Source organism: Sciurus carolinensis, chromosome X (genome assembly GCF_902686445.1).
Source record: "Sciurus carolinensis chromosome X, mSciCar1.2, whole genome shotgun sequence".
In the NCBI taxonomy this organism is placed as follows: Eukaryota; Metazoa; Chordata; class Mammalia; order Rodentia; family Sciuridae; genus Sciurus; species Sciurus carolinensis.
The window spans coordinates 51892424-51916671 of NC_062232.1; the positions used below are offsets into that span (position 1 = coordinate 51892424).

At 38.4% G+C, this 24248-nt stretch overlaps 1 protein-coding gene across 3 annotated transcripts in view; it reads right to left on the reverse strand.

Moving 5' to 3' along the window:
- The window catches only part of Ophn1 (oligophrenin 1), a 408982-nt gene extending 388619 nt beyond the window's left edge, over positions 1-20363 (reverse strand). For 2 of the 3 annotated variants that reach the window (XM_047536396.1, XM_047536394.1), the window contains exons 1-2: positions 19726-20363; positions 19426-19583 (exon numbers count right to left, since the gene is read on the reverse strand). In XM_047536396.1, the coding sequence (XP_047392352.1) occupies positions 19426-19579 (154 nt within the window). In that variant the 5' untranslated portion in view covers positions 19580-19583; positions 19726-20363. The remainder of the gene's footprint in view (positions 1-19425; positions 19584-19725) is intronic. The other variant, XM_047536395.1, reaches the window with a different exon arrangement.
- Between the last annotated feature and the right edge of the window lie 3885 nt (positions 20364-24248).

The window sequence follows — 24248 nt, forward strand, 5'->3', positions numbered from 1 at the left end:
CAACTTTGATACAATGCCAAACATGGGAGCTGGGGTTGTAGCTCAGTGGTAGAATACCTGCCTAGCACATGTGAGGCACTGGGTTCAATCCTTAGTGCCACATAAAAATAAATAAATAAGTTGGGCAAGGTGGTACATGCCTGTCATCTCAGTGGCTCTGGAGGCTGAAGCAGGAGGATCTCAAGTTCAAAGCTAGCCTCAGCAACTCAGTGAGACCCTGGCTCTAAATAAAATACAAAATAGTGCTGGGGATGTGGCTCAGTGGTTGAATGCCCCTGGTTTCAAACCCCAGTACCAAATGATGATAATAATAATAATAACAATAACAACAACAATAATAAAATTAATTAAAGGTATTGTGTCCATCTACAACTAGTAAATCTTTTTAAATAATGCCAGACATGGGCTAATGCAAAACTGCCTGCTACAACAGAAATATCTGTAATGGGCTCCACTCAGAAAAAAAAAAGGCCTATTATCACCATACTGCCAGTGGTACAGAATTTGATTAAAGGCACATGGGTAAGAGCAAGGCAAAAGGAATGGTCCTAAATGTCACTATGGCTTATCTATATTTATGAGCCCCTTTGAATGGGGGCTGTCTACCATGTGGCATAAGAGGATCCAAAAGAATTAAAATCACTATTTGAAGTGCTGCAGATGAATTGACAAAGTAGGACAATTGGCTAGGGGGAAAATATAAAATCAAGGCACAGTAAAGTAAGGGTTCTGAGAGGGCTTCCTCAGGTTGCGGAGGGAGAAGGAGCTGTCAGCCAGCAACAGAGAACTCTGAAGAGGGTGCATGATAGGGATTTACAGAGACTGAGTCGCATAAAGAAATGGTGTTTGGCAAACAGGCTCAAGAAACAGGAGAAGGCTAAGTGCAAAGCCAGGCCAGAACTGGGGTACACAGCAGGGAGAATCATGTCATAACAATGGCAAGGAACAATGCAGGACAACCAGAGACACAGACTTCCTAAACCCACTGTGCAAGGCATAATTACTGACCCCCTTCTACAGTACATCATGATATAGTAGAAAATAGAAGGAACCAGATGATTCAGGTTTGGAACACAATTTGCCACACACGAGCTGAGTAACTTTGAGGAAATAATTTAACTTCTGTGAATTTCAATTTCCTCATCTATGAAACACAGGGACCATTACCTGCCCTTTGTTACTTCACCTGTATAACAAACATAACAAACTAATAATACCCTGCCAGATTGCTCATAGGGTTGTGAGATCAAGTTGAGATGATCAGTCAAACTGTTTAGTGAACTTAAAAATACTAAGTGCTGGGCAGGGTAGCACATGCCTGTAATCCCAGCTGCTTGGGAGGCTGAGGCAGGAGGATTGTGAGTTCAAAGCCAGCCTCAGCAACTTAGTGAGGCCCTAAGCAACTTAGCAAGATCCTGTCTCAAAAATAAAAGGGGTAGACTTGGGATGTGGCTCAGTGGTTAAGAAGCCCTGAGTTCAACCCTAACTACCAATATATATATATATATATATATATATATATATATATATATATATATATATATATGAAGAAGCATGCCATATGGTTGTTGTTAGTAGTAGTATTAATATTTTGCGGTGCTGGGGATTGAACCCACCCATGACACTGCACATACTAGGTAAGTGCCTTATAATTAAGCTACACTACCAGCCCCCATGTCATTATTTTTGAAGGATTGCTATCTGTGGCATAAATATAAACACAATTCAATCTAAGGATGAAACTATTTTCAAGCAATATGTATATTAGCCCTCAAACTTAACATGCATAGATAGTAGAAAGAATATTCAAAAAATCTCTTCTTTTAAAGGCACAGAGAGATTTATTTAGGAAAGTAAATACATATTCAAGGGAAAATGTGGGCAATCTAAAGGGAGAGACATGCCTTTAGGGTAAAGCAGGGAATACACATTCATGGGAGAATGTGGGCATCTCCAGAAAAATTTTAATACTTAAGCTCTACTACTGACTAGAGGTAATGAAGTTCTCCAAGTCTCAGTTTCCTCATCTCTGAATGAGGAAATTGAATGTTATTACTTCAATTAATAACATTTTCCTTCTCAGATTAAGTTACAGAATGTTCAAGTGCCTGTATATTATAAAGCTTGGCAAATGATAGGGTTTTTTTTGTTTTGTTTTGTACTAGGAATTAAACACAGGGCTGTTTTACCACTGAGCTACACCCCAGTCCTTTCTATTTTTTTATTTTGAGACAGGGCCTTGCTAAGCTGCTAAGGCCGACTTTGACCTTGCAGTCCTCCTGCCTCAGCCTCCCAAGTCGCTGCGATTACAGGTGTGCACCACTGTGCCCAGTGGCAAGTGATAGTTTAACCCATATCTACATCAATATCCATATCTAGGATATCAGTCAGCCTGAATGAGATCATATACACACATCCTAGACTTCTTTGTCCCCAGAATAAACATCATCATTCCTAAAACCCAACTTGATTCTTATTAAAAATTATCTCCTCATTCATAATTGAATTGCCTACATTCCACAGAATGGAGATGGTCAATTATCCACAGTGTGTCTCTTGCTCTTCTGTCTCATCAAGATCCTACTAGGCAAAGGCCAAGCAGAAAAAATAGAGCAAGGAACTTCAGACTCCCTGAACCTTCCCTTACTGTACTCCTGAAGGTCTGTAAAATGGTTTGGTGCATTCAGATCAACACAGGAGGTGCACTCTTGGCAAAAGGCACTGAAGAGAAAATGACACACTTCTTTCACAAGGTGAAATCAATTGTGGGGAAAAAAATCCACAGGCTCAGCAAAGAGAGGTTGGTGAAGAGAAGAGCTGTTTTGGGGAGGCACAGTGACACTGCACAGAGCCCAGGAATATAACCAGTTACTGACTTCAGAACTGAGACTATGGCTAACTGATTCTGTGACCTTGGAGAAGAACTCAGTTTCCTCACACTAAAATAAGAAAGACTTAAATGAATTGTTTTCTCTTAACAGGCCCTTCAACTGTATGAATCCATTTCTGGCAAGACACTGCCCATAAGTCAAAAAGAAAAGGAAGCTGGGCATGGTGGCACACACCTGTAGTTTCTGCTACTTAGGAATCTGAGGCAGGAGGATCACTTGTGCTCAGGAGTTCTGGGTCAGCCTGGGCAACACAGTGAGATCCCTCCATCTCAAAAGGAAAAAAGCAAAGCAAAGGAAATGGTTAAACAGCAACTGCTCTTCAGAAGGGAAAAGCAAACAATGCCAAGAAATCCCAGCTTTCTCTCCCTTCCATTCCATTCTCCTAGCACAGCTATACGATCCCTGTCTGAGCTGCTCTCCAATTAGCACACTGGCCCCCTTTGCTTTCCATTTAGTAACATTACACAATGCTCATCCCACTAAACCCTGAAATGCTAGGCATGCACTCTAGAAGGCAAACCTCTCCAGATCACTATGTTTAAGAACAAGAGAAATTCAGCATGGTGACAATGGAGGTAAGGACATTCTCTTTAAGATTCCCCTGTTGTTTTTGTACATTCTGCTCTAAACAAAAGTTGTAAGGGGCAGTTATAAAACACCTCCATGGCTTGTTACCCACCCTACCCCCAACTAATGAATTCGGGATGGATGAATTTTAGGATTAGTCTCCAGCTGTCAACTGCCACATGCATAATACATATTTTTCCAATCACAGGGTAAGGATTTTCCACGACAGCCTGGCTCTGGAAAGAGAGCTGGAAGCTGAAGTGTGGCCCTTCTGCTTCTGGGAAGTTCTTAATGAAAACCATTTGCAAAAACTGCCTTGATGTTCCTAATATGGTACTGTAGTGCTGGGCCCACTGCTTGCCACTTGTGAGAAATTCCATGCTGCCTTAGGATAAAAATACTATGGGAGGTGGAATTTGTCACCCGTTAGTAATGCCACACATTTCCCAATATATACTACTCACTACATGAAAAGCAGCTGTTTGCCATAAGAGGTCGACAGATGAGCAGAGAAGAGGGGAGGCCCCTAGAACTGCCCAACCAGCTGGTGTAGACTCTCATGGCAGGAAACAAAGAGGGCAGGGTGTCACACCACCAAGATATATTGCCAGTCTTTTATGACAAAGGCAAGAAAACACAATCAGATACTAATTAAATTGGGGCTAGATTGCTCAACAGGGAAAACAGCTGATCTCAGCCAGGATGGGAGCAAAGAATGAAAGGGAACCTTCCACTAATATAATGTTTCACTGCCAAGTGGGTAATTTCAAACAAAAGTACCACCATCCCCAATAAAGAGCATACAGACAGTCTAAATACAAGGTACCTGCTTCAGAGTACAATGCAGAAAGAACCTGGAATGGGAAGCCAGGAAATCTCATTCTAATCCCAATTTGGATTCTAGCTCTAGGACCCTAGAGGAGTATTTCTCTCTTGGCTTTCTTTGCATTGAATATAAACCCAATGGAGCAGATATAAACTTTTCTAAACAACCTTCCAGGTCCGATGTGGATCTAAGCACCTCTCTTTCTCTAATCAAAATATAGCTTTTTTGACATAGCTCTGAGATATTACCATAAAATTTATTCAAAGTGTACAATTAAGTGGGTTTTAGTAAACTCACGGAGTTGTGCAACCATCATCACAATGTAATATTAGAAAATATTCATGACAACAAAAAAGAAAGTCCTTACTCACAAGCAGTCACAATATATTCTGGACATTTTAGCCCTAGGTAACAACTAACCCAAACTCTAATAGATTTGCTTTTTTGGACATTTCATATGAAAGGAATCAAACAATATGTAGTCTTTAAGATTTTTTTTTCACTTAGTACAAGGTTTTCCAAGCTCATCTATGTTGTACCATGTATCAGTACTCCATTACCTTTCATTGCCAAATACTATTCCATGGTATAGATATACCATATTTATTTATCCATTTTTCAGTTGATGGGCCTTTAGGCTGTTTCCACCTTTTAGCCATTATAAATAATTCTGTGATGAAAATTCACCAAGAATTTTTGTGTAGATATGTATCTTTATTTCCCTTGGCTACTCGCAGTGAAGAGTAGATTGCTGGACCTCAGTGAAACTGTATATTTAACCATTTTAAAGAACTACTAAACTTTTCTCCAAAGTGGTTGCACTGAATTACATTCACAGCAGCAATATGAGGGCTCCAAATTCCTCACATCCTCTCCAACAAGTGTTGGTCTTTTATTCATCCTAATGGGAGGGGTGTGGTATCTTATTGTGGTTTTGATTTGCATTTCCCTAAGGACTAATAATGTTGAGAATCTTTTCACATCATTATTGGTCATATGTATATCTTCTTTAGAAAACAGCTATTCAAAAACTTTTCCCATTTTTAATTGAATTATGATTATTTTGTTAAATTGTAAGCATTCTCTATATATCCTACATGTTGTCTCGTGCCAAACATTTGGTTTTTAAAATATTTTCTCTCTTTGTGGGAATATTCTAGACAGGGAAACTGGGATACATTTTCATTCTGGATGATACCATTTCTATCACAAAATGTTTTAATTTACAGAACTCCAATTTACCTTTTTTACTTTTTATCATTTATGTTTCTGGTATCTCATTTAAGAAACCATTGTCTAATCCAAGGTCAAAAGGTTTTAAATCATTACTTTCTTTCAAGGATTTTATAGTTTTAATCTTTTACAATTAGGGATCAGATCCACTTTCAGTTAATTTTCATGTGGTTTAAGGTAAGGGTCCAGCTAGATTCTTTCGCATGTAGATATCCAGTTGACCCAGTTCCATACATTGAAAAAGGTTAATTCTCCCATTGAATTACTTTGGCACCCTTGTTGAAAATCAATTGACCAGAAATGTAAAGATTTACTTCTGGATTCTGAATTCTATTCCATTAATCTCCATATCAATCTTTATGCCAATACTATACTTTCTTCATTAGTGTAGCCTCATAATAGGTTTTGAAATTGAGAGGTTAGGCCTCCATTCCTTTCCAAGACTGTTTGGCTGATCTGAGTCCTATCATTTCCATATGAATGTCAAGAGTTCCTTATCAATTTCTACCACAATGCTAGCTGGTATTTCACTAGGAATAATGATGAATCTGTACATCAATTTGGGAACTATTTGCCATTATACTATTAAGTGTTCCAATCCATAACTATGGTATGTCTTTCTCATTATTAAATCTTTAATCCTTTTCAATGATTCTTTTAAGTTTATTTGTAAATATTTTATTCTTTCTGATATTTTAAATAGATTTTTCTTCATTTAAATTTGGAATATTCATAAAGAATGTAGAGAAATGCAACTGAGCCAGGCATGATGGCACATACCAGCAGTTTGGGAGGCTGAGGCAAGAGGATTGCCAAGTTCAAGGCCAGCCTTAGCAACTTAGCCAGGTCCTAAGCAACTTAGACAGACCCTGTCTCAACATAAAAAATGAAAAAAGGGCAGGGATATAGCTCAATGGTAAAGTGTCCCTGGGTTCAATCCCCACTACTGAGAGAGAGAGAGAGAGAGAGAGAACAAATTGATTTTTGTATACTGATCTTGCATCCTACAACCCTGCTGAACTTGTTTATTACATTGAATAGATTTTAATTAATCCTTCAGGATTTTCTATATATAAAATCACATCATGTGTAAATAGAGATAGCTTTACTACTTTCTATCCAATCTGAATGTCTTTTATTTCTTTTATTTTTCTTTCTTTTCTTCCTAACTGCCCTGTCTAGTACATCCAATACAATGGTGAACAGAAATATCAGGATCAGACTGGCACAGTGGCACATGCCTGTAATCCCAACAGGAGGCTGAGACAGGAGAATCATGAGTTCAAAGCCAGCCTCAGCAACTTAAGATCCTGAGCAACTTGGGAAGAACCAATCTCAAAATAAATTTTATCTATCCATATGGGCTAGGAATGTGGCTCAGTGGAGTGCCCTTGAGTTCAATCCCTGGCACCAAAAAAAAAAAAAAAAAGGAAATATCAGGATCAGACCTCATTGCCTTATCCCTGATCCAGAGCAAATTCATTATGTGTTCCCACTAAGTACAATGTTATCTGTAGGCTTGTCATAGATGCACTTTATCAGTTTGAGAAAGCTTCCTTTTATACCTAATTTGTTGAGATTTTTTTAACATAGTAAGGTGATGAAGTTTTAAAAATACTTTATCATCCTCTGAGTTGACTGAATGGGGTTTCTCCCTTATTTTAATTATCTTGTATGTTAGTTTTTCAGCACTGTGACAAAACACCTCATGAAAATCAACTAAAAGGAGGAAAGGTCTTTTGGGCTCATGATTTTAGGGTTTTAGTTCATGGTCAGCTGGATCCATTGCTTTCAGGTCTGTGGCAAGGCAGAAACATGGCAGAAGGGTTTTGGGTGGAGGAAAGAAACTCACCTCATGGAAGTAAGGAAGCAGAGAAAGATAGAGAAAGGGACCAGGGATAAATATACTCCCCACAGGGCAACCCCCACTCCCTTCAAATGGGTCCCACCTCCTACAGTGTCCATCATCTCCAAATAGTTGAGTTAAATTATGAATCCATCAATGGATTAGCCCATTGATATTGTCAAGAGTCCTAATGATCCAATCAATTCCTAAAAGCCTCACCTCTGAGCACTATAGCTTTGGGAACCAAAACCTCAATACATGAGCCTTGGGGAACATTCCAGATCCAAATGCAAAGATATATTTAATATCTTTGTATTCCACTGATGATAGCATGTAATTCTTTTATATGTTGCTAGATTTGGTTTGCTATATAGTCTTAAGGATTTTTGCATCAATATTCTAAAGGAACTCAGTCTAAAATTTTCTTGGGGTGTCACTGTCTAGGGAATGCTGGTATTAGAGAATGTATTAGGAACAGTTCTCTTCTAATATCTGCAAGAGTTTGTGAAAGACTGACATTTTTTCTTTAAATGTTTGAAACAATTCAACAGTGAAGATATATAAGCATGAACTTTTCTTTATGGCTAGTATTTTGATTAATAACTCAATCTTTTTTCTTATTACAGATCTATCCTTCTGGGGTCAATTTCAGGAATTTGTGTCTTCTAAAGATGCACTTATTTCCTTTAAGTTATATAATTCATGGAATACACTTATTCACATATTGCTTTATACTCTTCTTTTTGTAAGATTGATAGTAGAGTCCCCCTCTTTCATTCCTAAATTTATTACATTGCAACATTTCTTTTGTTCTAATTCAAATATATAAAACAATAAATTTCCCCCTAAGTACTGCTTTTGTTGCACTCCACAAGTTTTGGCATGTTGTTTCATTTTTATTCATTTCAAATTATTTTCTAATTGCATTTGTGATTTCTTCTTTGACCCCCCATTTATTTAGAAGTGTGATATTAATTTCTGCATATTCATTCATTTCCTAAATATCTTTCTATTATTGATTTGTAATTTTGTCCCACTGTGATTACAGTGTCTTACCAAGGAGACAATATAAATAGATAATTAGGAAAGAGAACTAAATAAAAATTCTGAAGTTGAAGAATAAAATCACTGAAACAAAAACACCACAAAGGATGCTCAACAGCAGATTTAAGTTAGCAAAAAAAAATCATAGAACTTGACATAGGTCAACTGTGATTATCCAGTGTGAGCAAAAGAAAGAAAAAAAATGAAGAAAAAAGCCCAGAGATTGTGGGACACCATCAGGTGTGCTAATTTATGCATAATGTGAGTTACAGAAGGAGAAGAAAGGGGCAGAAAGACTGAAGAAATGTTACTAGGTGCATTTATATTTATTCAAGTATACTTTGTGGCCTAGCAAACATGTCTGAATAATATAGGTTAACTGATATTATCTAGTCCAAGGAAAAGAATAAAAAACATGGAGAAATAAGTTCTATATGTACTTGTGAATGTTCCACATGCACTTGAGAATGTTCCATGTGTACCTGAGAAGAATATGTATTATGCTGTTGATATAGTACCCTACAGAGGTCCATTATGTTTAATTTTTATAGTGTTGTTCAAGCTATCTATTTCCTTGTTGACCTCTGTTTTATCCAATATTGAAAGTGAAGTGCTGAAGTCTCCAACTATTATTGTTAGATTATCTTTTCCTCCCTTCAACTGTCTGTTTTAAATTTCATGTATTTTGGGGGCTCTGTTACTAGGTGCATTTATATTTATTTTGTTATATCTCCCTGATAGATTGACTACTTTAAAATTATAAAATGTATTGCTTTGTTTTCATTGTTTTGTTTTGTTTCTGGTAATGGGAATTGAATCCAAGGGCAGTTTACCATGTAGCTACATCCCTAGCCCTTTTAATTTTTGAGACAGGGTTGTACTAAGTTGCTTAGGGTCCTACTAAATTTCAGAGAGTGGCCTGACTCAGCCACTTGAGTTTCATTGTATTTCATGAAATATTGTCTTAAAATCTATTTTCTGATATACATATAGCCTTTCAAATTCTTGTTTACAGTTTTCTGTGTATATTTTTCTACTCTTTTACTTTCAAGTTCCTTGTGTCTTTCAATCCAAAGCATATCTCTTAAAAATAGAATATATTTTAATAAACTCATCCATCTTTAATCGATATATTCATTTTGCCAATCTATACTTTTGTTACAGTGTATAACTATTCACATTTAATATACTTAATGATCAGACAGGATTTATGCCTATCACTTGCTTTGTTTTCATGTCATGTCTTTTTCCCCTCTATTTCTCCACATTGTTTTGTTTATTCATTTGTTTTAGAATGTTAGAAATGAAAACCTGGGTCTCATGCATGTTAGGTTAAGTACTCTACCATTGAGTCACATCATCCTTGTGTTTGAGTTACTTTCTAAGATTTGTAGATTAATGTCATACATCAAATTTGGGGAGATTTTTGCCATTATTTCTTCATATATTATGCATATATTAGTATACTTGATGGTGTCCCACAATCTCTGGGGCTTTTTTCTTCATTTTTTTTTCTTTCTTTTGCTCACACTGGATAATCACAGTTGACCTATGTCAAGTTCTATGATGCTTTTTTTGCTAACTTAAATCTACTTTTGAGCATCCTTTGTGGTGTTTTCGTTTCAGTGATTTTATTCTTCAACTTCAGAATTTATATTTAGTTCTCTTTCCTAATTATCTGTTTATACTGTCTCCTTGGTAAGACACTATTTCCATGTGTTCCTTTAAGTATTTAGACATGGTTTCATTCTGGTCTTTTTATGTTTTTTTTTTTTTGAACATATAAGCTCATTTAAAGTTTTATTTTTATCTAAACTCTAAACTTTAGACCCCATCACAGACAGTTTTTATTGACATTTTTCCTTTATACAGGTCATACTATCCTATCTGGTTACATGTATGTTTTTTTGTGGTTGTTGTTGTTGAAAATTGGACATTTCAGACAATATAATGTGGTAGTACTGGAAATCAGATCCTGCCCCCAAAGGTTTTATTGCTATTGCTTTTGTTCTTGTTCTTTGCTTGACATCTTTCTTGGACTAATTATGTAATATCTGCATTTCTTGTGGTATTCAGGGACCAAAGTCCCAGCATGGTTAGCTTAGTGGTCCCCTTGTGATTACCAGAGATCTTCTTAAATACTGGAACCACCAGCTAGCTATTAAATAAATCTTCCATCTTTTGCTAAGGGTTTCTATGTGCATGTTGGGGTATGCTTCAACCCTCAGACATGTAAGATACAATTCTCCCTCAAATTTAACTCTAAGTGGGAAATTGTGGCTGTCTCATGTCCTTTGGGGGCACATGGACAATCCTGAGCATGTGTGTGGCCTTCTAGATCCCCAAGAATGTTACAACTTTTCAAAATCCCCTTAGCATCTCATTTCCCAGTTATTTATTTTATGTTTTGGCCAGGCTCTTATTTGCCCTGAATGGTATCATCTCAACTGTGATTTTAAACACCCTGGAGTTAGGGTTTTCCCACAAAGCTAACCCTTTGTCAGCTAAGTAATGAGAAGTCCTATAAAGGAGGCTCTTCTAATCATCTTCTAAATAAATCAAATTTTGACAAGGCTCTGAGTATGGGAATTTTTGTGGGGCTATAAACTTAATCATTCCCCTCACATGCGGCAATGCTGCTGATTTTCAGAGCCACCATAGTTAAGAAGTTGCTGATTCTCCTCAAAACTAAGGAGAAGGGAACAGGAAACAAGGAAAACTAAATTGTCACTACCCGGTTAGCATAGAGATTCAGCAGTTTTTCTTCAATAAACAACCTTAGATTGTTGCAAGCCTTTGGTAAATTTCCAGAGCTCTGGAAATGTTGGTTTTGACAACTTTTGCCAGTGTCGTTTTGCTTTTATGGGTGAGTGGATCCGCAGAGTTTTCCAGGTCACATTCTCTTCAGGTACACTCTTAAAGAAATCTTCTTTGAGTGACTGAGAATTTACCTATAGTGGAACTCACTCTTAACAGTGCATAAGTTGAAAGAATTGCTGTGGTAAAGTCTTTTTTAAATGGTAGACAAAATGTTGACAGCTGCTGCCTCTAGAGTGGAGAAATGAGGAAAGGGGGCATAGAAGGAAGGAAAAGGTTTGCCCTTTTGTAGCTTTTTAATTTTTTTTCATTGTAGATAGACACAATGACTTGATTTTATTTATTTATTCGTTTATTTATTTATTTATATTTATGTGGTGCTGAGGATCAAACCCAGTGCCTCACACATGCTAGGCAAGCACCGTACCATTAAGTCACAACCCCAGACCCCATTTGTAGCTTTTGAATGTTGTGCCATGTTCATGTTACCACTCAAAAATATTTTAATATACTTATAAAAGAATGAATAAGTATGTGCTTTAAATTTCCCCTAAAGATTCCATGAGATATACTATATCCTGTCTGCTTCTGAGAAACTACCCATTCAGTTAAAATGTCTTACTCATTACCAAGGCAATTAACTATCAAAGTGGTAAAACAGGTGTCTCTGACTTAGGAACTCTTCCTCCTAATGTTACCCTTCTTTCCAATAGACACCTTCATCACCATAATGTAGCTCCTTTATTTCACCCCACATATCTCTACTTCATAACATATGATAGAATATATTTTGCACCCTGAACTTCCTCTTCATAGCTACTCTCAAAACCGTAATTATTTAAACAGATAATTAGATATTTAATATACATTAAGAGGGCAGAGCCTCTAGCAGCCTCATTCACCACTATATCTCCAAATTGCCTTTATATTGCCCAAGGTTTAGCACTGTAGGCAAGTCTGGTAAAGCTTTATGAGGGCCCTCTAACCCACTAGAAAAAAAATCAGCTTGAGATTTCCAGGATACTCCCCTGGAAAGAAGCATATCTTTCCAGATCCTCAGGGGCTTTTAGGAAATGTCTGTAGTAACTGATTAGAGAAACAGATGCCAGATTAAACAAAAGATTTTGGCTGTGCTTTAAAAAAACATAAGGCTATAAAAAATGAAGTTGAAAAGTAATTTTCCTTCATTACTCTTAAGTCTGATTGGAAAATATTTCTTAATGGGCGAGTCTAAAATCTTCCATACCCTACCCCAACACCATCCTCAACCCCTAGAAAGAACTGTTTCTTATAAATGGTCTCACTGAAAGGCTTTTTCACTCTAGTTCCCCCAGTACCCCAGTCAGCTACTTCAGAATTTAAGTCTTCACATCCATTAACAGCAATACTGAACAATATACCACCCATTCATCTGAGTTACACAGGAGGTGTAAAATAACTCCATGTGTTCAAAGGCACTGATTAAAATCACTGAGATAATGACAGGATATATCCTGAGTGACAATGTATATTACATCACTAACTCCTCCCTATACATATGACATTTCACCCACCCCAAAGGAAGCAAAAGCTTTGGATCCCTACCCCATAGAGCTATTCAGGGCAAATCTGAAGGACATCTGGTTGACACCTCCTAAGAAGTATTCATCAAGTGGCCACTCAAATAGGCCAGCATGATTCAAATCATCTACTCATGCTGGATATTTCAGTTAGAATGTCCCTTTGCCTAGTCTCCTAGAGTAAAGAGAAAGTGGTTCTGAAGAATCAATTCAGGATGTTCAAGTATTTGAGTAAGATGGTGGTAAACAGAAAACATAGAATGATATAACCAGAAGGAATCCTCAAGATCATCAACCAAGCACCTAAGTTTATAAATGGGAAAAATAAGGCTCACGAAATCAAAGACTTACTCAAAGTCATGCAAGTAGTTAGTGGCAAAGTTAGAACCAACCCATCTTCACAGGAGAGCACTCACTCAACAGGTAGGTGCCCAGGTGTCAAACAAGAGCTAAAAAAGCACTCAAAAAGGTGACCTTAACACAAACATCTAAAACTCTTATGTTTAAAAGTATAGAAAGTAAGTAAGTGCCTTTCTTTTAAAAATTTAAGATTGTAATATTAAAGCTATACAAACCATATTTCTGTTTCATCAACTTTATGTGCATTTTTTAGTATGGAAGGTATTTTGGGGATTCTTTTAAAGAATTAAAAAAAGGGCTGGGGATGTGACTCAGTGGTTAAGTGCCCATGGATTCAATCTCTGGTATGTATGTATATGTATGTATGTATGTATGTATAAAAAATAAATAAATAAATAAAACATAAGTTTTAATTAGTCCAAGAGAGCCTAGGTATGTATGGTTATGTATGTATATGTATGGGTTTAGCAATATAATTTTTTCTGACATCTGTTTTATATATACACACATATACACACAAAGCATGTTAGGTTTCAAAAAATTGTTTTTAAATTATTTGAATTTTTGTTTAACTAAATACTGTCATGTGTACTAAAATAATATGAAAATTTATGTAAGCATAAAAATAGGATCCTATAATGCTCATTCCTTTCTGAAATCATTAAACCACAGTATACAATGCAAAAAAAATAGTACATCATGGGATATTAAAACTGAAAGTGAGTTATATTAAGCCCCTTCCCCCATTCCCATCTTGTAAAGCCACAGACCCCACGGCCTCAGTGAAATGAGTTACCAAAACCACAGATCACATCAATAGCAGAAACAGGACTACAGCCAACTAACCAGATGCCACATCCAGGGTTTTTTGCCATTATGCCACTATTCCACCTCTGCTAATCTGCAAGTGGTATCCAGTCCTCAGAAAAATCTCTATCTGGAAATTGTCATTCTCCTTTTTCCTAGCCCATTAGATTCTAAGGTAAAACTAGAGATCATGTAGCTCAAAGGTTGCAATCCAGTTGAATCTAGCCTATGAAAACTGTTTTATTCAGCTAAAACTAAGAATGTGAAGGGCTTTTGAATAGGGTGAGATGGCTATATTTTACCGTAATAACTCCATCTCTATTAACCCACTTCCAGCAACTTCATACTTTTGGTTTCTTCTTGACCTCTGACAGCACTTGAGCCTGGTATCCTTGAATCCAGAGTAGGTATAATTAGGAACACACCAAAATAAAATTAATTAATGGAAAATGTGAGATATGGTATTATGTTCTACCAATAGCTACATTCACTACCTTATCAGTAAAAATCCATTTATATCTTCTAGGTTAACTAGTTATACCAGAGATCTGCAAATTACAGCTGGTGAGGCAATCCTTCAACCTGCTATTTTTGTATGTTCCCCTCCCCCAGCTGAACTGAGAATGATTTTCATATTTAAATGGTTGGAAAAAATCAAAGAAAGAGAATTTCATGACATATGAAAAGTATGTGAAATTCATATCTTGATGTCAATTAATAAAGTTTTATTAGAACATGCTCATCTTACTTACTTATTCTATATGGCTGCTTTCTCACAACAAAGGCAGAGTTGAGTAATTTCCAGAGACTGCATGGTGCACAAAGCCTATAGTATATACTACATGTTTCTATGTAGAAAAGGTTTGCTGGACATATGATTTATATATGTTTTTTTAAAAAATGCAAGCTTCCAAATTAATTGCTAAAAAGTCACAAATATTTGTGTGAGATTGCTAATACCTTATAAAGAATGCTCAGATGACTCTTCCTAAAATACAGCTCAAACTATATCCGTCCTACCAAATATCTTCTTTTAGCAATCCCTAAGGAATGGGAGCACAGCTCATTGGTAGAGGACTTGCCCAGCATGTGGGAGGCTCTGGGTTCCATCTGCAGCACCACAAAAAATAAAAGAAAAAGAAAGAAAAGTATCCCCTGCCTAAAAAGTCTGAAACTCTTAACAGATCTTGTATTGTCTTACCTTACCCTTCCATTTCAACTCCATTTCCCTAACCTTTCTTCTTGCAGCCTATATACCAGATGATCTGAATCATCTGTCATCCCTTTACACTGTGTCATCCATACTACATGAAATGCTCTGTCCTCAATACAGTGTCATGTTATATAATAAGCAGGTTCTTTAGAGTCAAGATTAGGTTTTAATTCAGATTCTTACCCTTATTAGTTCAGGAAATTAAATCCTCTGAACTTCAGTTTTATCATCTATACAATGTGAAGAATAATCATTATTCCAACCAGTGGTAGAGTGCTTCCCTAACATGTGTGAGGTCCTGGGTTCAATCCCAGGACCATAAAATAATAACAATATTATTACTTATCTCATAAAACTGTTACAAGATGAACGCCTGGCATATGGGAGCAGCTAAAAAAGTGATAAGAGTTATTAATTCTGCCCAAATCCTATGCTACCTCCTCCTTTGCTTTTCCCCTGTCCTCCCACTGGGAAATGAGCTCTCCCTGTGTCACATACCATTATGCCAACCTATCCCTCTCTTAGACCTTGGGCTGTATCTACCACCTTATATAAGAGTAATGTCTTCTTGAGGACAGAATTCATCTGTGACTCACTCTGTGTGTCTCACAATCCTCTGAACAATGACTTAAACATAGTATGTGCATAAGTATTTACTGAATGTATGGTATGTGTTTGCTGGACTATATATAACGTGCATTAGCTGTCTCATATTGCCCAGGGATAAGGAAGGGGTCACATCATTTGTTCTATATAATGACTAGCTTCAGTGCTTGGTAAATATTCAAATCGCATCAAGGACTAAAACTGCCATCATAAAAACAAGGGCAAACAGAAAAATGGGCAATACAGTCACCTTTCAGAATGATGGTGTTTTTCTTTCCCATTAATTTAAGTTATAATCATCTTGTGCTCCAAAAATTAGAAACAGAGCACAATTAAAGGAGAAGGGCGAAATTAACTACTTTCCCAAGGGAGTCAGGTGAATATCATTCATAACATGAATTACCTCAGAGCACAGAGCTAAATAAATCTAAATATTTAAACAGTACCTACATTTAATGAATTAATCATCACACAGAGTTGTGACTAGAGCCTTATCTAAAGTTCTATACAAAACAAGGATAAAGTATAGAAATCAAGTTTCATCTGCATTAACAACTTTCTTAAAAAGCTGCTAATGACTTTTGCAACAGTACATCACATCTCATTGGTTCCTAGAAACACCAGCTATTTGAACTGATGGTCAAATTAATTAGTTAAATAAAAAGGTATCATTCTCCTGCCTTTTAATGCCAGACTCCTGATGCCAAGATGGATCCATGCAGAGGAATACAAAACTTACTGCTGAGATGTGACAATGTAGAGAGTGACACTTCCAATAAGAGAACAGCAAAAAAAAAAGTCTCTGCTTTAAACTACTTCTGCTTAATGAATGTCTCTGAATCTACTGAAAATTACACATTCACCAACAGATTTATCAGCAACCTGAGGATGTATTATCATCAATGTACATGGTTTAGCCATTTGATTTACAAAGCACTTTTAGAATCCATTCATTCAGCTGAACCTTGCAACAAACCTGTGAAGTAGATATAATTACCATCATTATTTTTTGAGATGAGGTCTCACAATGTTTCCCAGGCTGGCCTCAAATTCTCCGTCCTCCTGCCTCAGCCTCCCAAGTAGCTTGGATTATAGGCGTGCACTACTGTGCCCAGTTCACTACCACTTTTAATTTTAAATGTACAAATATATGGGGTGCAGTATCATAATATGATAAATGTATAGTGTCTAATAACCAAATCACAATACTTAATATTTCCCTCTCCCCGACATCAAAAAAATTAATTATTCCCATTTTACAGATGAAATAAGTGATTTGTGTCAAATCCCAAGATAGGGAAGTCAAGATTGTAACCTCGGTCTTTTAACTCCAATTCTAGTGTTCTTTTACCATTTTTTCTCCCTACAAAGCAAAAACACACCATTGTTTTTCATCCACCCTATCTACTCTCAGAAAATCACCCAGCTGGCACAATAGAGGAAACAGAGTAAGAGTATAAACATTACTGTGGTCAAGACGGTGGGAAACATCCATCTTTGCCTCTCACTACTCAAGCAATTCTAATCCATGCAACTTAAAGAAATGGAGCTGGGTTTTAACTCCTACCCATTCTATTTTTGGCTTTCTATGTATATTCCAAAACAAAACCACCACGAACATCAAAAAGCCCTTTAGCCTAGAATATCTTTTGATCTTCTGACCATGTGCAAAGGTTTGGGCCTGCATAACTGTTCTCTTACTCTTTCAGTTTTACAAAAGGACAGACCAGGATGGTGGCACATGCCTGAAATTCCAGCTGCTCAGGAAGCTGAGGCAGGAGGCTCTCAATTTGGGGTCCAGCCTGAGACACTTAACAAGATCTTGTCTCAAAATATTTTTAAAAAAGAGATGGGGATGTATATTAGTAGTAGAGTGCCCCTGGATTCAATGCCCAGTACCACAAAAAATTAAATTAAATCAAAAAAAGGAAAGAATTAAAACCACTCTTTTCCTCTAGCTTGAAAAACATTTGCACTTCCCCCAAATGTTTTATGGAACTGCATTTTTTCCTTACAGTTCTTAATCTCTTTGCTATGCCTTAGCTGGTCATTTTTTTTAGCACAAACACTTTCAGCTTACCTTCTATTTCACAAAGCTACCCACTGCTTAGGGCTTTTAATGAGATTCATTCGACCATGGATTCCATACCAAGCAGTTTGTTATAAGAAAACAAGCAACAAAACACAAACATTCCCCATTTTCCTTCCAAAGAAACCTCACCTTTCTATTTCTGTGGCACAACCTACATATCCTTAACCTCTCAAAGAACACACCCCAAAGTCTGACCTGTATGTCTGTCTGAAAAGATCAGCATTTCAAATATCCCATCTTTAAGGTGCTACTAGGTGTTTACCCTTGATAAGACAACAATAGATGACTGAACTCAACCAAATGACCTGCAGGAATTTAAATGGTTCATAGATTCTGACCAAAAGTGGAGAGATGACAAATGTGCAGAGAAAGCACAAATTCCAAGGGGCAAATCCAAAAGAGCTGCATAAGAAGTACCAGCTGGTAGCAGTTACCATCACACTACAGCTCCAAAGGCTCTCCCCCTCTCTTCCTTGGTTATATCTGCCTTAATCAGGTCCCCACATTGAACACAGACACATTATTTTGGGAATAAATCCACTTGAAACAAAGTTATAAGCATAGAGGGACACATATGCCAGTGACTTTACTTTTTGCAATAATTTTTCAGCCAAGAAGAGAAAAAATTAATTATCACTCCACTCAATCATTACCCTCCATTCTTCTGGGTATATACTTTGGCACAAAGCATTGGTTTGCCCGCACTCTCATTGGGGATGTTTATTATTCTTTCTCTTACTCCAAGCCTCCTGCCAACCAGCAGAAATAAAAACCTCTACACACAGAGGGGGAGGGAAAGAGGGTCCCACAGCCAAGTCTGCCGTGGCCACTGGAAAAGCCAAGCTAGGTGAGGTACCTTTCAGTGTAGAGGCCCCCATCTCTAGCACTGTATTTTATTCCCTGGGGGTTAGACTACTGTGTCAAGGAGTAAGAAGGTCTTTGTTCCAAGCTTAAGCAGACTTCAGTGGCATATGAAGCCAACTAATAATCCTGAGTTTAGACTGACCTTGACCTAGTCCATAGTTCAGTATAATAAAGAAAAAAAATCATCAGGGCAAAGGTGTTTTCTTTAGAAAATAACTTGCCATGGGAATTTTTTTACTGTAGTACTTATCTGTAGTAACCAAAGGTCAGGACAAAATCATTACTCCAGCTGCTGGCCTTAATTCCCAATTCTTTAGGAGCTGGTGGTAGCTCCTTGGTCAGCCTGAACGTCACCTGGCACCAGAGAAGGGTGGTGAACATGTCTCACAATACCTTCAGATTATCCTTTCAAACAACCATCTGCCTAAGTAAGGGTAACTGCACAGCAAGAGGGTCTTTGGCACAGCTACAGATCATGTCTTATAAGGTCAAGGCCTCTAAAGGGAAAGGTCGAAAGTTTTGGTTGTATTCACCTCTTTCCACTTCTACTGACTCTACTCTCAAAGGGTGGGAAACCCATTTTCTCAAGCACTTGGAGGAAGTCACCCCAAAGCCTCCCTTCCTTCATTCTGCTGTGAGGAAAGATTGAAAGGCAAGAGCCACCGGCTAGAGAAACAGCTCATGGTAGCCTTCCACTTACTTCTCATGGCGCTGATAAGCGCGTTGCCGTCTTTGATCACGTCTTTGATGAATTTATTGGTCCTCTCCAGCTCCTGCTCATAACACTTGAGCCTCTCGCGGAAGTCGGGGCTGTCCAAGTAGCAGTCGCTGAACTCCAGCGGAGGATGCCCCATGGTTCTGATGATCGAGATTGTGGGGGAGAGGAAAGACACAAAGACCAAGAGCATCAGTGGTACAGTGAGGGGAGCAGAGGGGATGGACTGAACGCTGGACCACCTTAAGAAGGCTCTTAGCCTCCCTCCTTTTGGAGGATAAGTACCTGTTCCAATGAGACTCCTGGGAACCACTGGCTGGTGTGTACGAAGAACACAACGCCCGTCGGTGGTTTCAGGTGACTGGGAAGGCTTACTAATGCAGCTGGATCCTGGCAGGGTGCTGCCTAGTAAGCAGCATACCCGCTTGGCATCGCCTCTCCTTATAGGCAGCAGAAACCGCAGTCCGTCTTGCCTCCGGAGACGGGCCGGATCCTTCCTGAGCACTTGCAAACGTGACACTTCGGCCCGCCCAGGGTGTAGGCGGGGGTGAGCACTGGGGCTGGGAACCGCCTCTCCTCTCTCCTCGCTCCAGAGCTAGCTGAAGATTTCCTTTGCCGAACTCCGCGGGCAACCGGGATTGCACTGTCCCCTCCCCCTTCTTAAAGCCAGCGCCTCCGCCCCGCCCCTGCAAAGCTCGAAATCCTAGCCTGTGCGCTCAGGCTCCCTGTTCAACTGTCTTCCTTGTACCCTAGGGTTTCGTTACCCGGGTCCGGCAGCTGCTGAGAGTTTTTCCTAGTCCAAGGGAGCCGGCTTGCTGTCCTGTGAGGAGCCGGAAGGGTTAAGCCCGGGGGCGGCAATGAAACGCAGCCTTCCTCCTTAGACACCAAAGCGGGAAGCGGAGGCTACAACGCGACGCACAATAGCCGCGGTGGCTCTGCGCTTCCCTACGGAAACTGGGGAGCAGTCAGCGCCCTAGGACTCCAGCTGGAAAGCGTGGTGGCCTGGGAGATGTAGTCTTTCAGGCTGCATGTCTCGTGACTCCTCCCTGCGGTCTCCTCACCACCCAGCCAGGGCGGCCGCTCTCCCTGATCGGCATTCCCAGTCTCTCCCAGACTCCAAGGCAGCACCCAGCCCCGAGGGGCAGGTGCCTGGCCCATGAGAGTGCGTGGAAAGTTTCCGCGTCTGGAGCAAGAGCCCAGGAGCAATGGGTGGTGGGATGCTCTCTCTCACTTCCCATTTTTTATCTAAATTGTAAATTCCTTTTCCCTCTTTCCAGCCTTTCTCTGACCTACCAAACCAAATTCTTTTTCTCTTTCCTGTTTCTCCTGGTTCGAAGCGCTAATTCTCATGGGCCTTTGTAAAGGTCTGTTAGACTCAGAAGTCCCTAAGAAAGGGAGACCATAATTAGGAGTTAAATTATCCCTCAATATCACCTCAGTCCATGGTTTTTGTCACCCAAATCACTACATAGGCTGATGATTAAAGCATATGATTTTCCATACGTAAATGGAAAACCTAAGAAGAGCATATTATAAGTTGTCTTGCAGTGTGTCTAAAAGGCCTCTTGTCCATTGTTGGAGAACTGAGGCTTCTGGTGAAGACAGCTGCCTTGAGATTAAGACAGAGGTTTTAAAAACTGAAAAATATTGTGCACTATCTCAAAAAAGATTCATTTTGATTTTTGTGGAGTGTTTACATTGCCCTGTGAAGAAAACCAGGAAAAACCAGAACCGAAAGGGATTGTGAATAATGGCTACCCATCTTGTATTAGTGGATTATTGCTGATGTGACAAATTAACACAAACTTGGTGGCTTAATATACCATAAAGTTACTATCTTACAGTGCTGAGAGTTGGAGATCAGAAATAGACCTTGGTAGGCCAAAAATCAAGATGTCAGAAGGTCTATGTTCCTTTCTGAACTCTCTAGGGGAGAATTCTCATGTTGGCCCATCCTTCTGCCCATAGCCTCCTTTCTCAGACTTCAAAACTAGCAAAACACCTTGAATCCCAGAAGCTGGGAGGCTGAGGCAGAGATCTGGAGTTCAAAGGCAGCCTCAGCAATGTTGCAATACCCTGTCTCTAAAAAAAAAAAAAAAAAAAAAAAAAAAAAAATATATATATATATATATATATATATGATTTTTTTTAAGGGATGGGGATGTTGCTCAGTAGTTGAGTGCCCCTGGTTTCAATCCTGGTACTGCAAAAAAAAAAAAAAAGCTATCAGAAGCTGGTCTAATTTTTCTCAAGCTGCGCGTAACTCTGACTCTCCTATCGCCCCCCTTTCTCCTTAAAGACCCTTATAATTACACCAAATCTACAGGATAATTCAGAATTATCATATCTGTTGTGACTAATGACATGTTAACTAACTCAGGCTGACTCCTTACTCCCTGGAGAGTGAGCAAGATCAAGGCCTCAAAGGTGGTTTCAATAGTTAATGACAATAAATTGGACCACCGTCAGGGATTAGTTAAAAACAGTTCCGTGAACGTGATCAGCTCGTGCTTGCCATATAGTCCTATGGGACTCACCTGTGTGAATCCGCCCCCCTACCTTGCTGACCTTTAAGCTGACTGGTTCCCGCCTAGCCCCCACCCTACATAAAAGTTGTGTGATTTCTTCAATAAACGAGATTCCTGTTGTGCCTCCTGCACTGACAGACCTCCCGGCTCTGGTGTGTTTCCTTTGCCCACAACACTCATCATCCTGCTCAGCCCCGGCCCCATATTCTCCCAGGCAGGCCCTGAGGAGGTACATCAAACCTTGTTGCCCGAGAGGGAGCAACAATATCTTCTCATGATCCCAAATTGAATAATATGAAGTCCCTTTTACAATTTAAGATAACACATTCCCAGGTTCCAAGGATATGGACATGGGTATATTTTGGGGGGGTATTCTTCTACTGCCATACAACCCATAATCTTCTAAACAACCCTATGAGATAGTAGTATATCCATTTAAAGATGGAGAACTGGCTCAAAGATGTTGACTTGCCCAAGGACATACATGTGGCACTTTTGAAATTGTACCTAACCCAGCTGATTCTACAGGCACTGTTCTTAACCAGTTCTCTATATTGCAAAATGAAGAGTCCACTGAAGGAACATACTCTGAAAAATAAGAAGTAGCCACATTCCAGGGAAGAATTTTGTTTCCCAACTTTTTTTTCCCTAGTGCTGAGGATCAAACCCAGTAACTAGCATATGTTAGGCAAGGGCTCTACCACTGATTAGCTCTGTTTATATCTTTAAGATTAGCTTATTATAAAATACCCAAAATGGGCTTTAAATGCACCACAGGTGGAAAATGTGGAAATAAAAAGAAGGTGCCCAATGAACAAATCTTTCACTCTAGCAAGTTTCCTTTTATCATTCATTCATTCATTTGATAAGCTTTTATTTTCTGGTATTGAAAAGAAAAACCCAGGGGTTCACACATACTAAGTAAGTGCTCTACCATGCCTTTTTATTTCTTATTTTGAGATAGGGTTTGCCTAACTTGCTAAGGCTTGCCTTGAACTTGCAATCCTGCCTCAGCCTCTCAAGTGTCTGAGATATGTGCCACTGTGCCCAGCTCTTATACACATTTTTTTCCTGCTACATGTTTTGACTTATGGAGGCCATACATATATTTTCATCACTATGAAACTCACCATTAACATTAATGATGTCAGGTATATTTATGCTAATTAATTTCTATACTTAAGTGGTTTTACAGTCATCTTTGTTATCCTTCATCTAGGCAATGAAACTAAAACAGATAAAAAGGCCCTAGACTAACTACCAAAACAGAAAAAGAGTTAAAACTAGAATTCAGTCTCCCAGATATTAGTTATCTTAATTGAGCATTTTGCTAGGTACTTTGCATTCTTTAATCCCTAACCCTTACAATAACTCTATGTGACTGGATTTTGTTTGGTTTTGTTTTGTTTATATGTTGTTTGTTTTGCAATTGTAGGTATTGAACCAAGGGCCTTGTATATGCTAGACAATTAAATCATTGCATCACTATTTTAAAGATATTTAATTTGGTCAGGCATAGTGGTGCACACCTGTAATCCCAGTGGCTTGGGAGGCTCAGGCAGGAGGATGGCAAGTTCAAAACAAGCCTCAGCAATTTAAGAGGCCCTAAACAACTTAGTGAAACCCTGACCCTAAATAAAATATTAAAAGGGCTGGGGAGGGGCTGCAATTGTGGTTCAGTGGTAAAGCACTTGCCTAGCATGTGTGAGGCACTGGGTTCTATCTTCAGCACCACATAGAAATAAATGAATAAAATAAAGGTCCATCAACTTCTAAAAACTATTTTTTTAAAAAAAGAAAAAAGGGGGGTGGCTGGGGATGTGGCTCAATAGTTAAGCGCCCCTGGGTTCAATTCCTGGTAACAACATATATTTAGTTTTGTGCCTACTATCAAATATGTAACACTCAAAGCTAAACAAAGTCTAAATACTTCTTTAACCCTCGAAACATTTCCATTGGTCATTTTTACCATTAAAGTCAAATGTCCATTATATTCTCCCCATAGAATTTTATCCTATCATCTATTTTTATACTTGAAAGTCTGATATTGATTAGTATATTGAATTTCTCTGCAACAATAGTATGTCCATAAATAGAAATTATTTTTATTTCCTTCTGACCATAAGGTTTCCAGTATAAAAAGATCTTCCAAATGAATTATAATTGCAATAATATATTCAATTTGGACAAATAATAACATGAAAATATATATTATAATTATTATTAAACATAAACTTTTATTGGAAATGCACCTCCTAGTGAAATGAGTAGAGAAGGAAT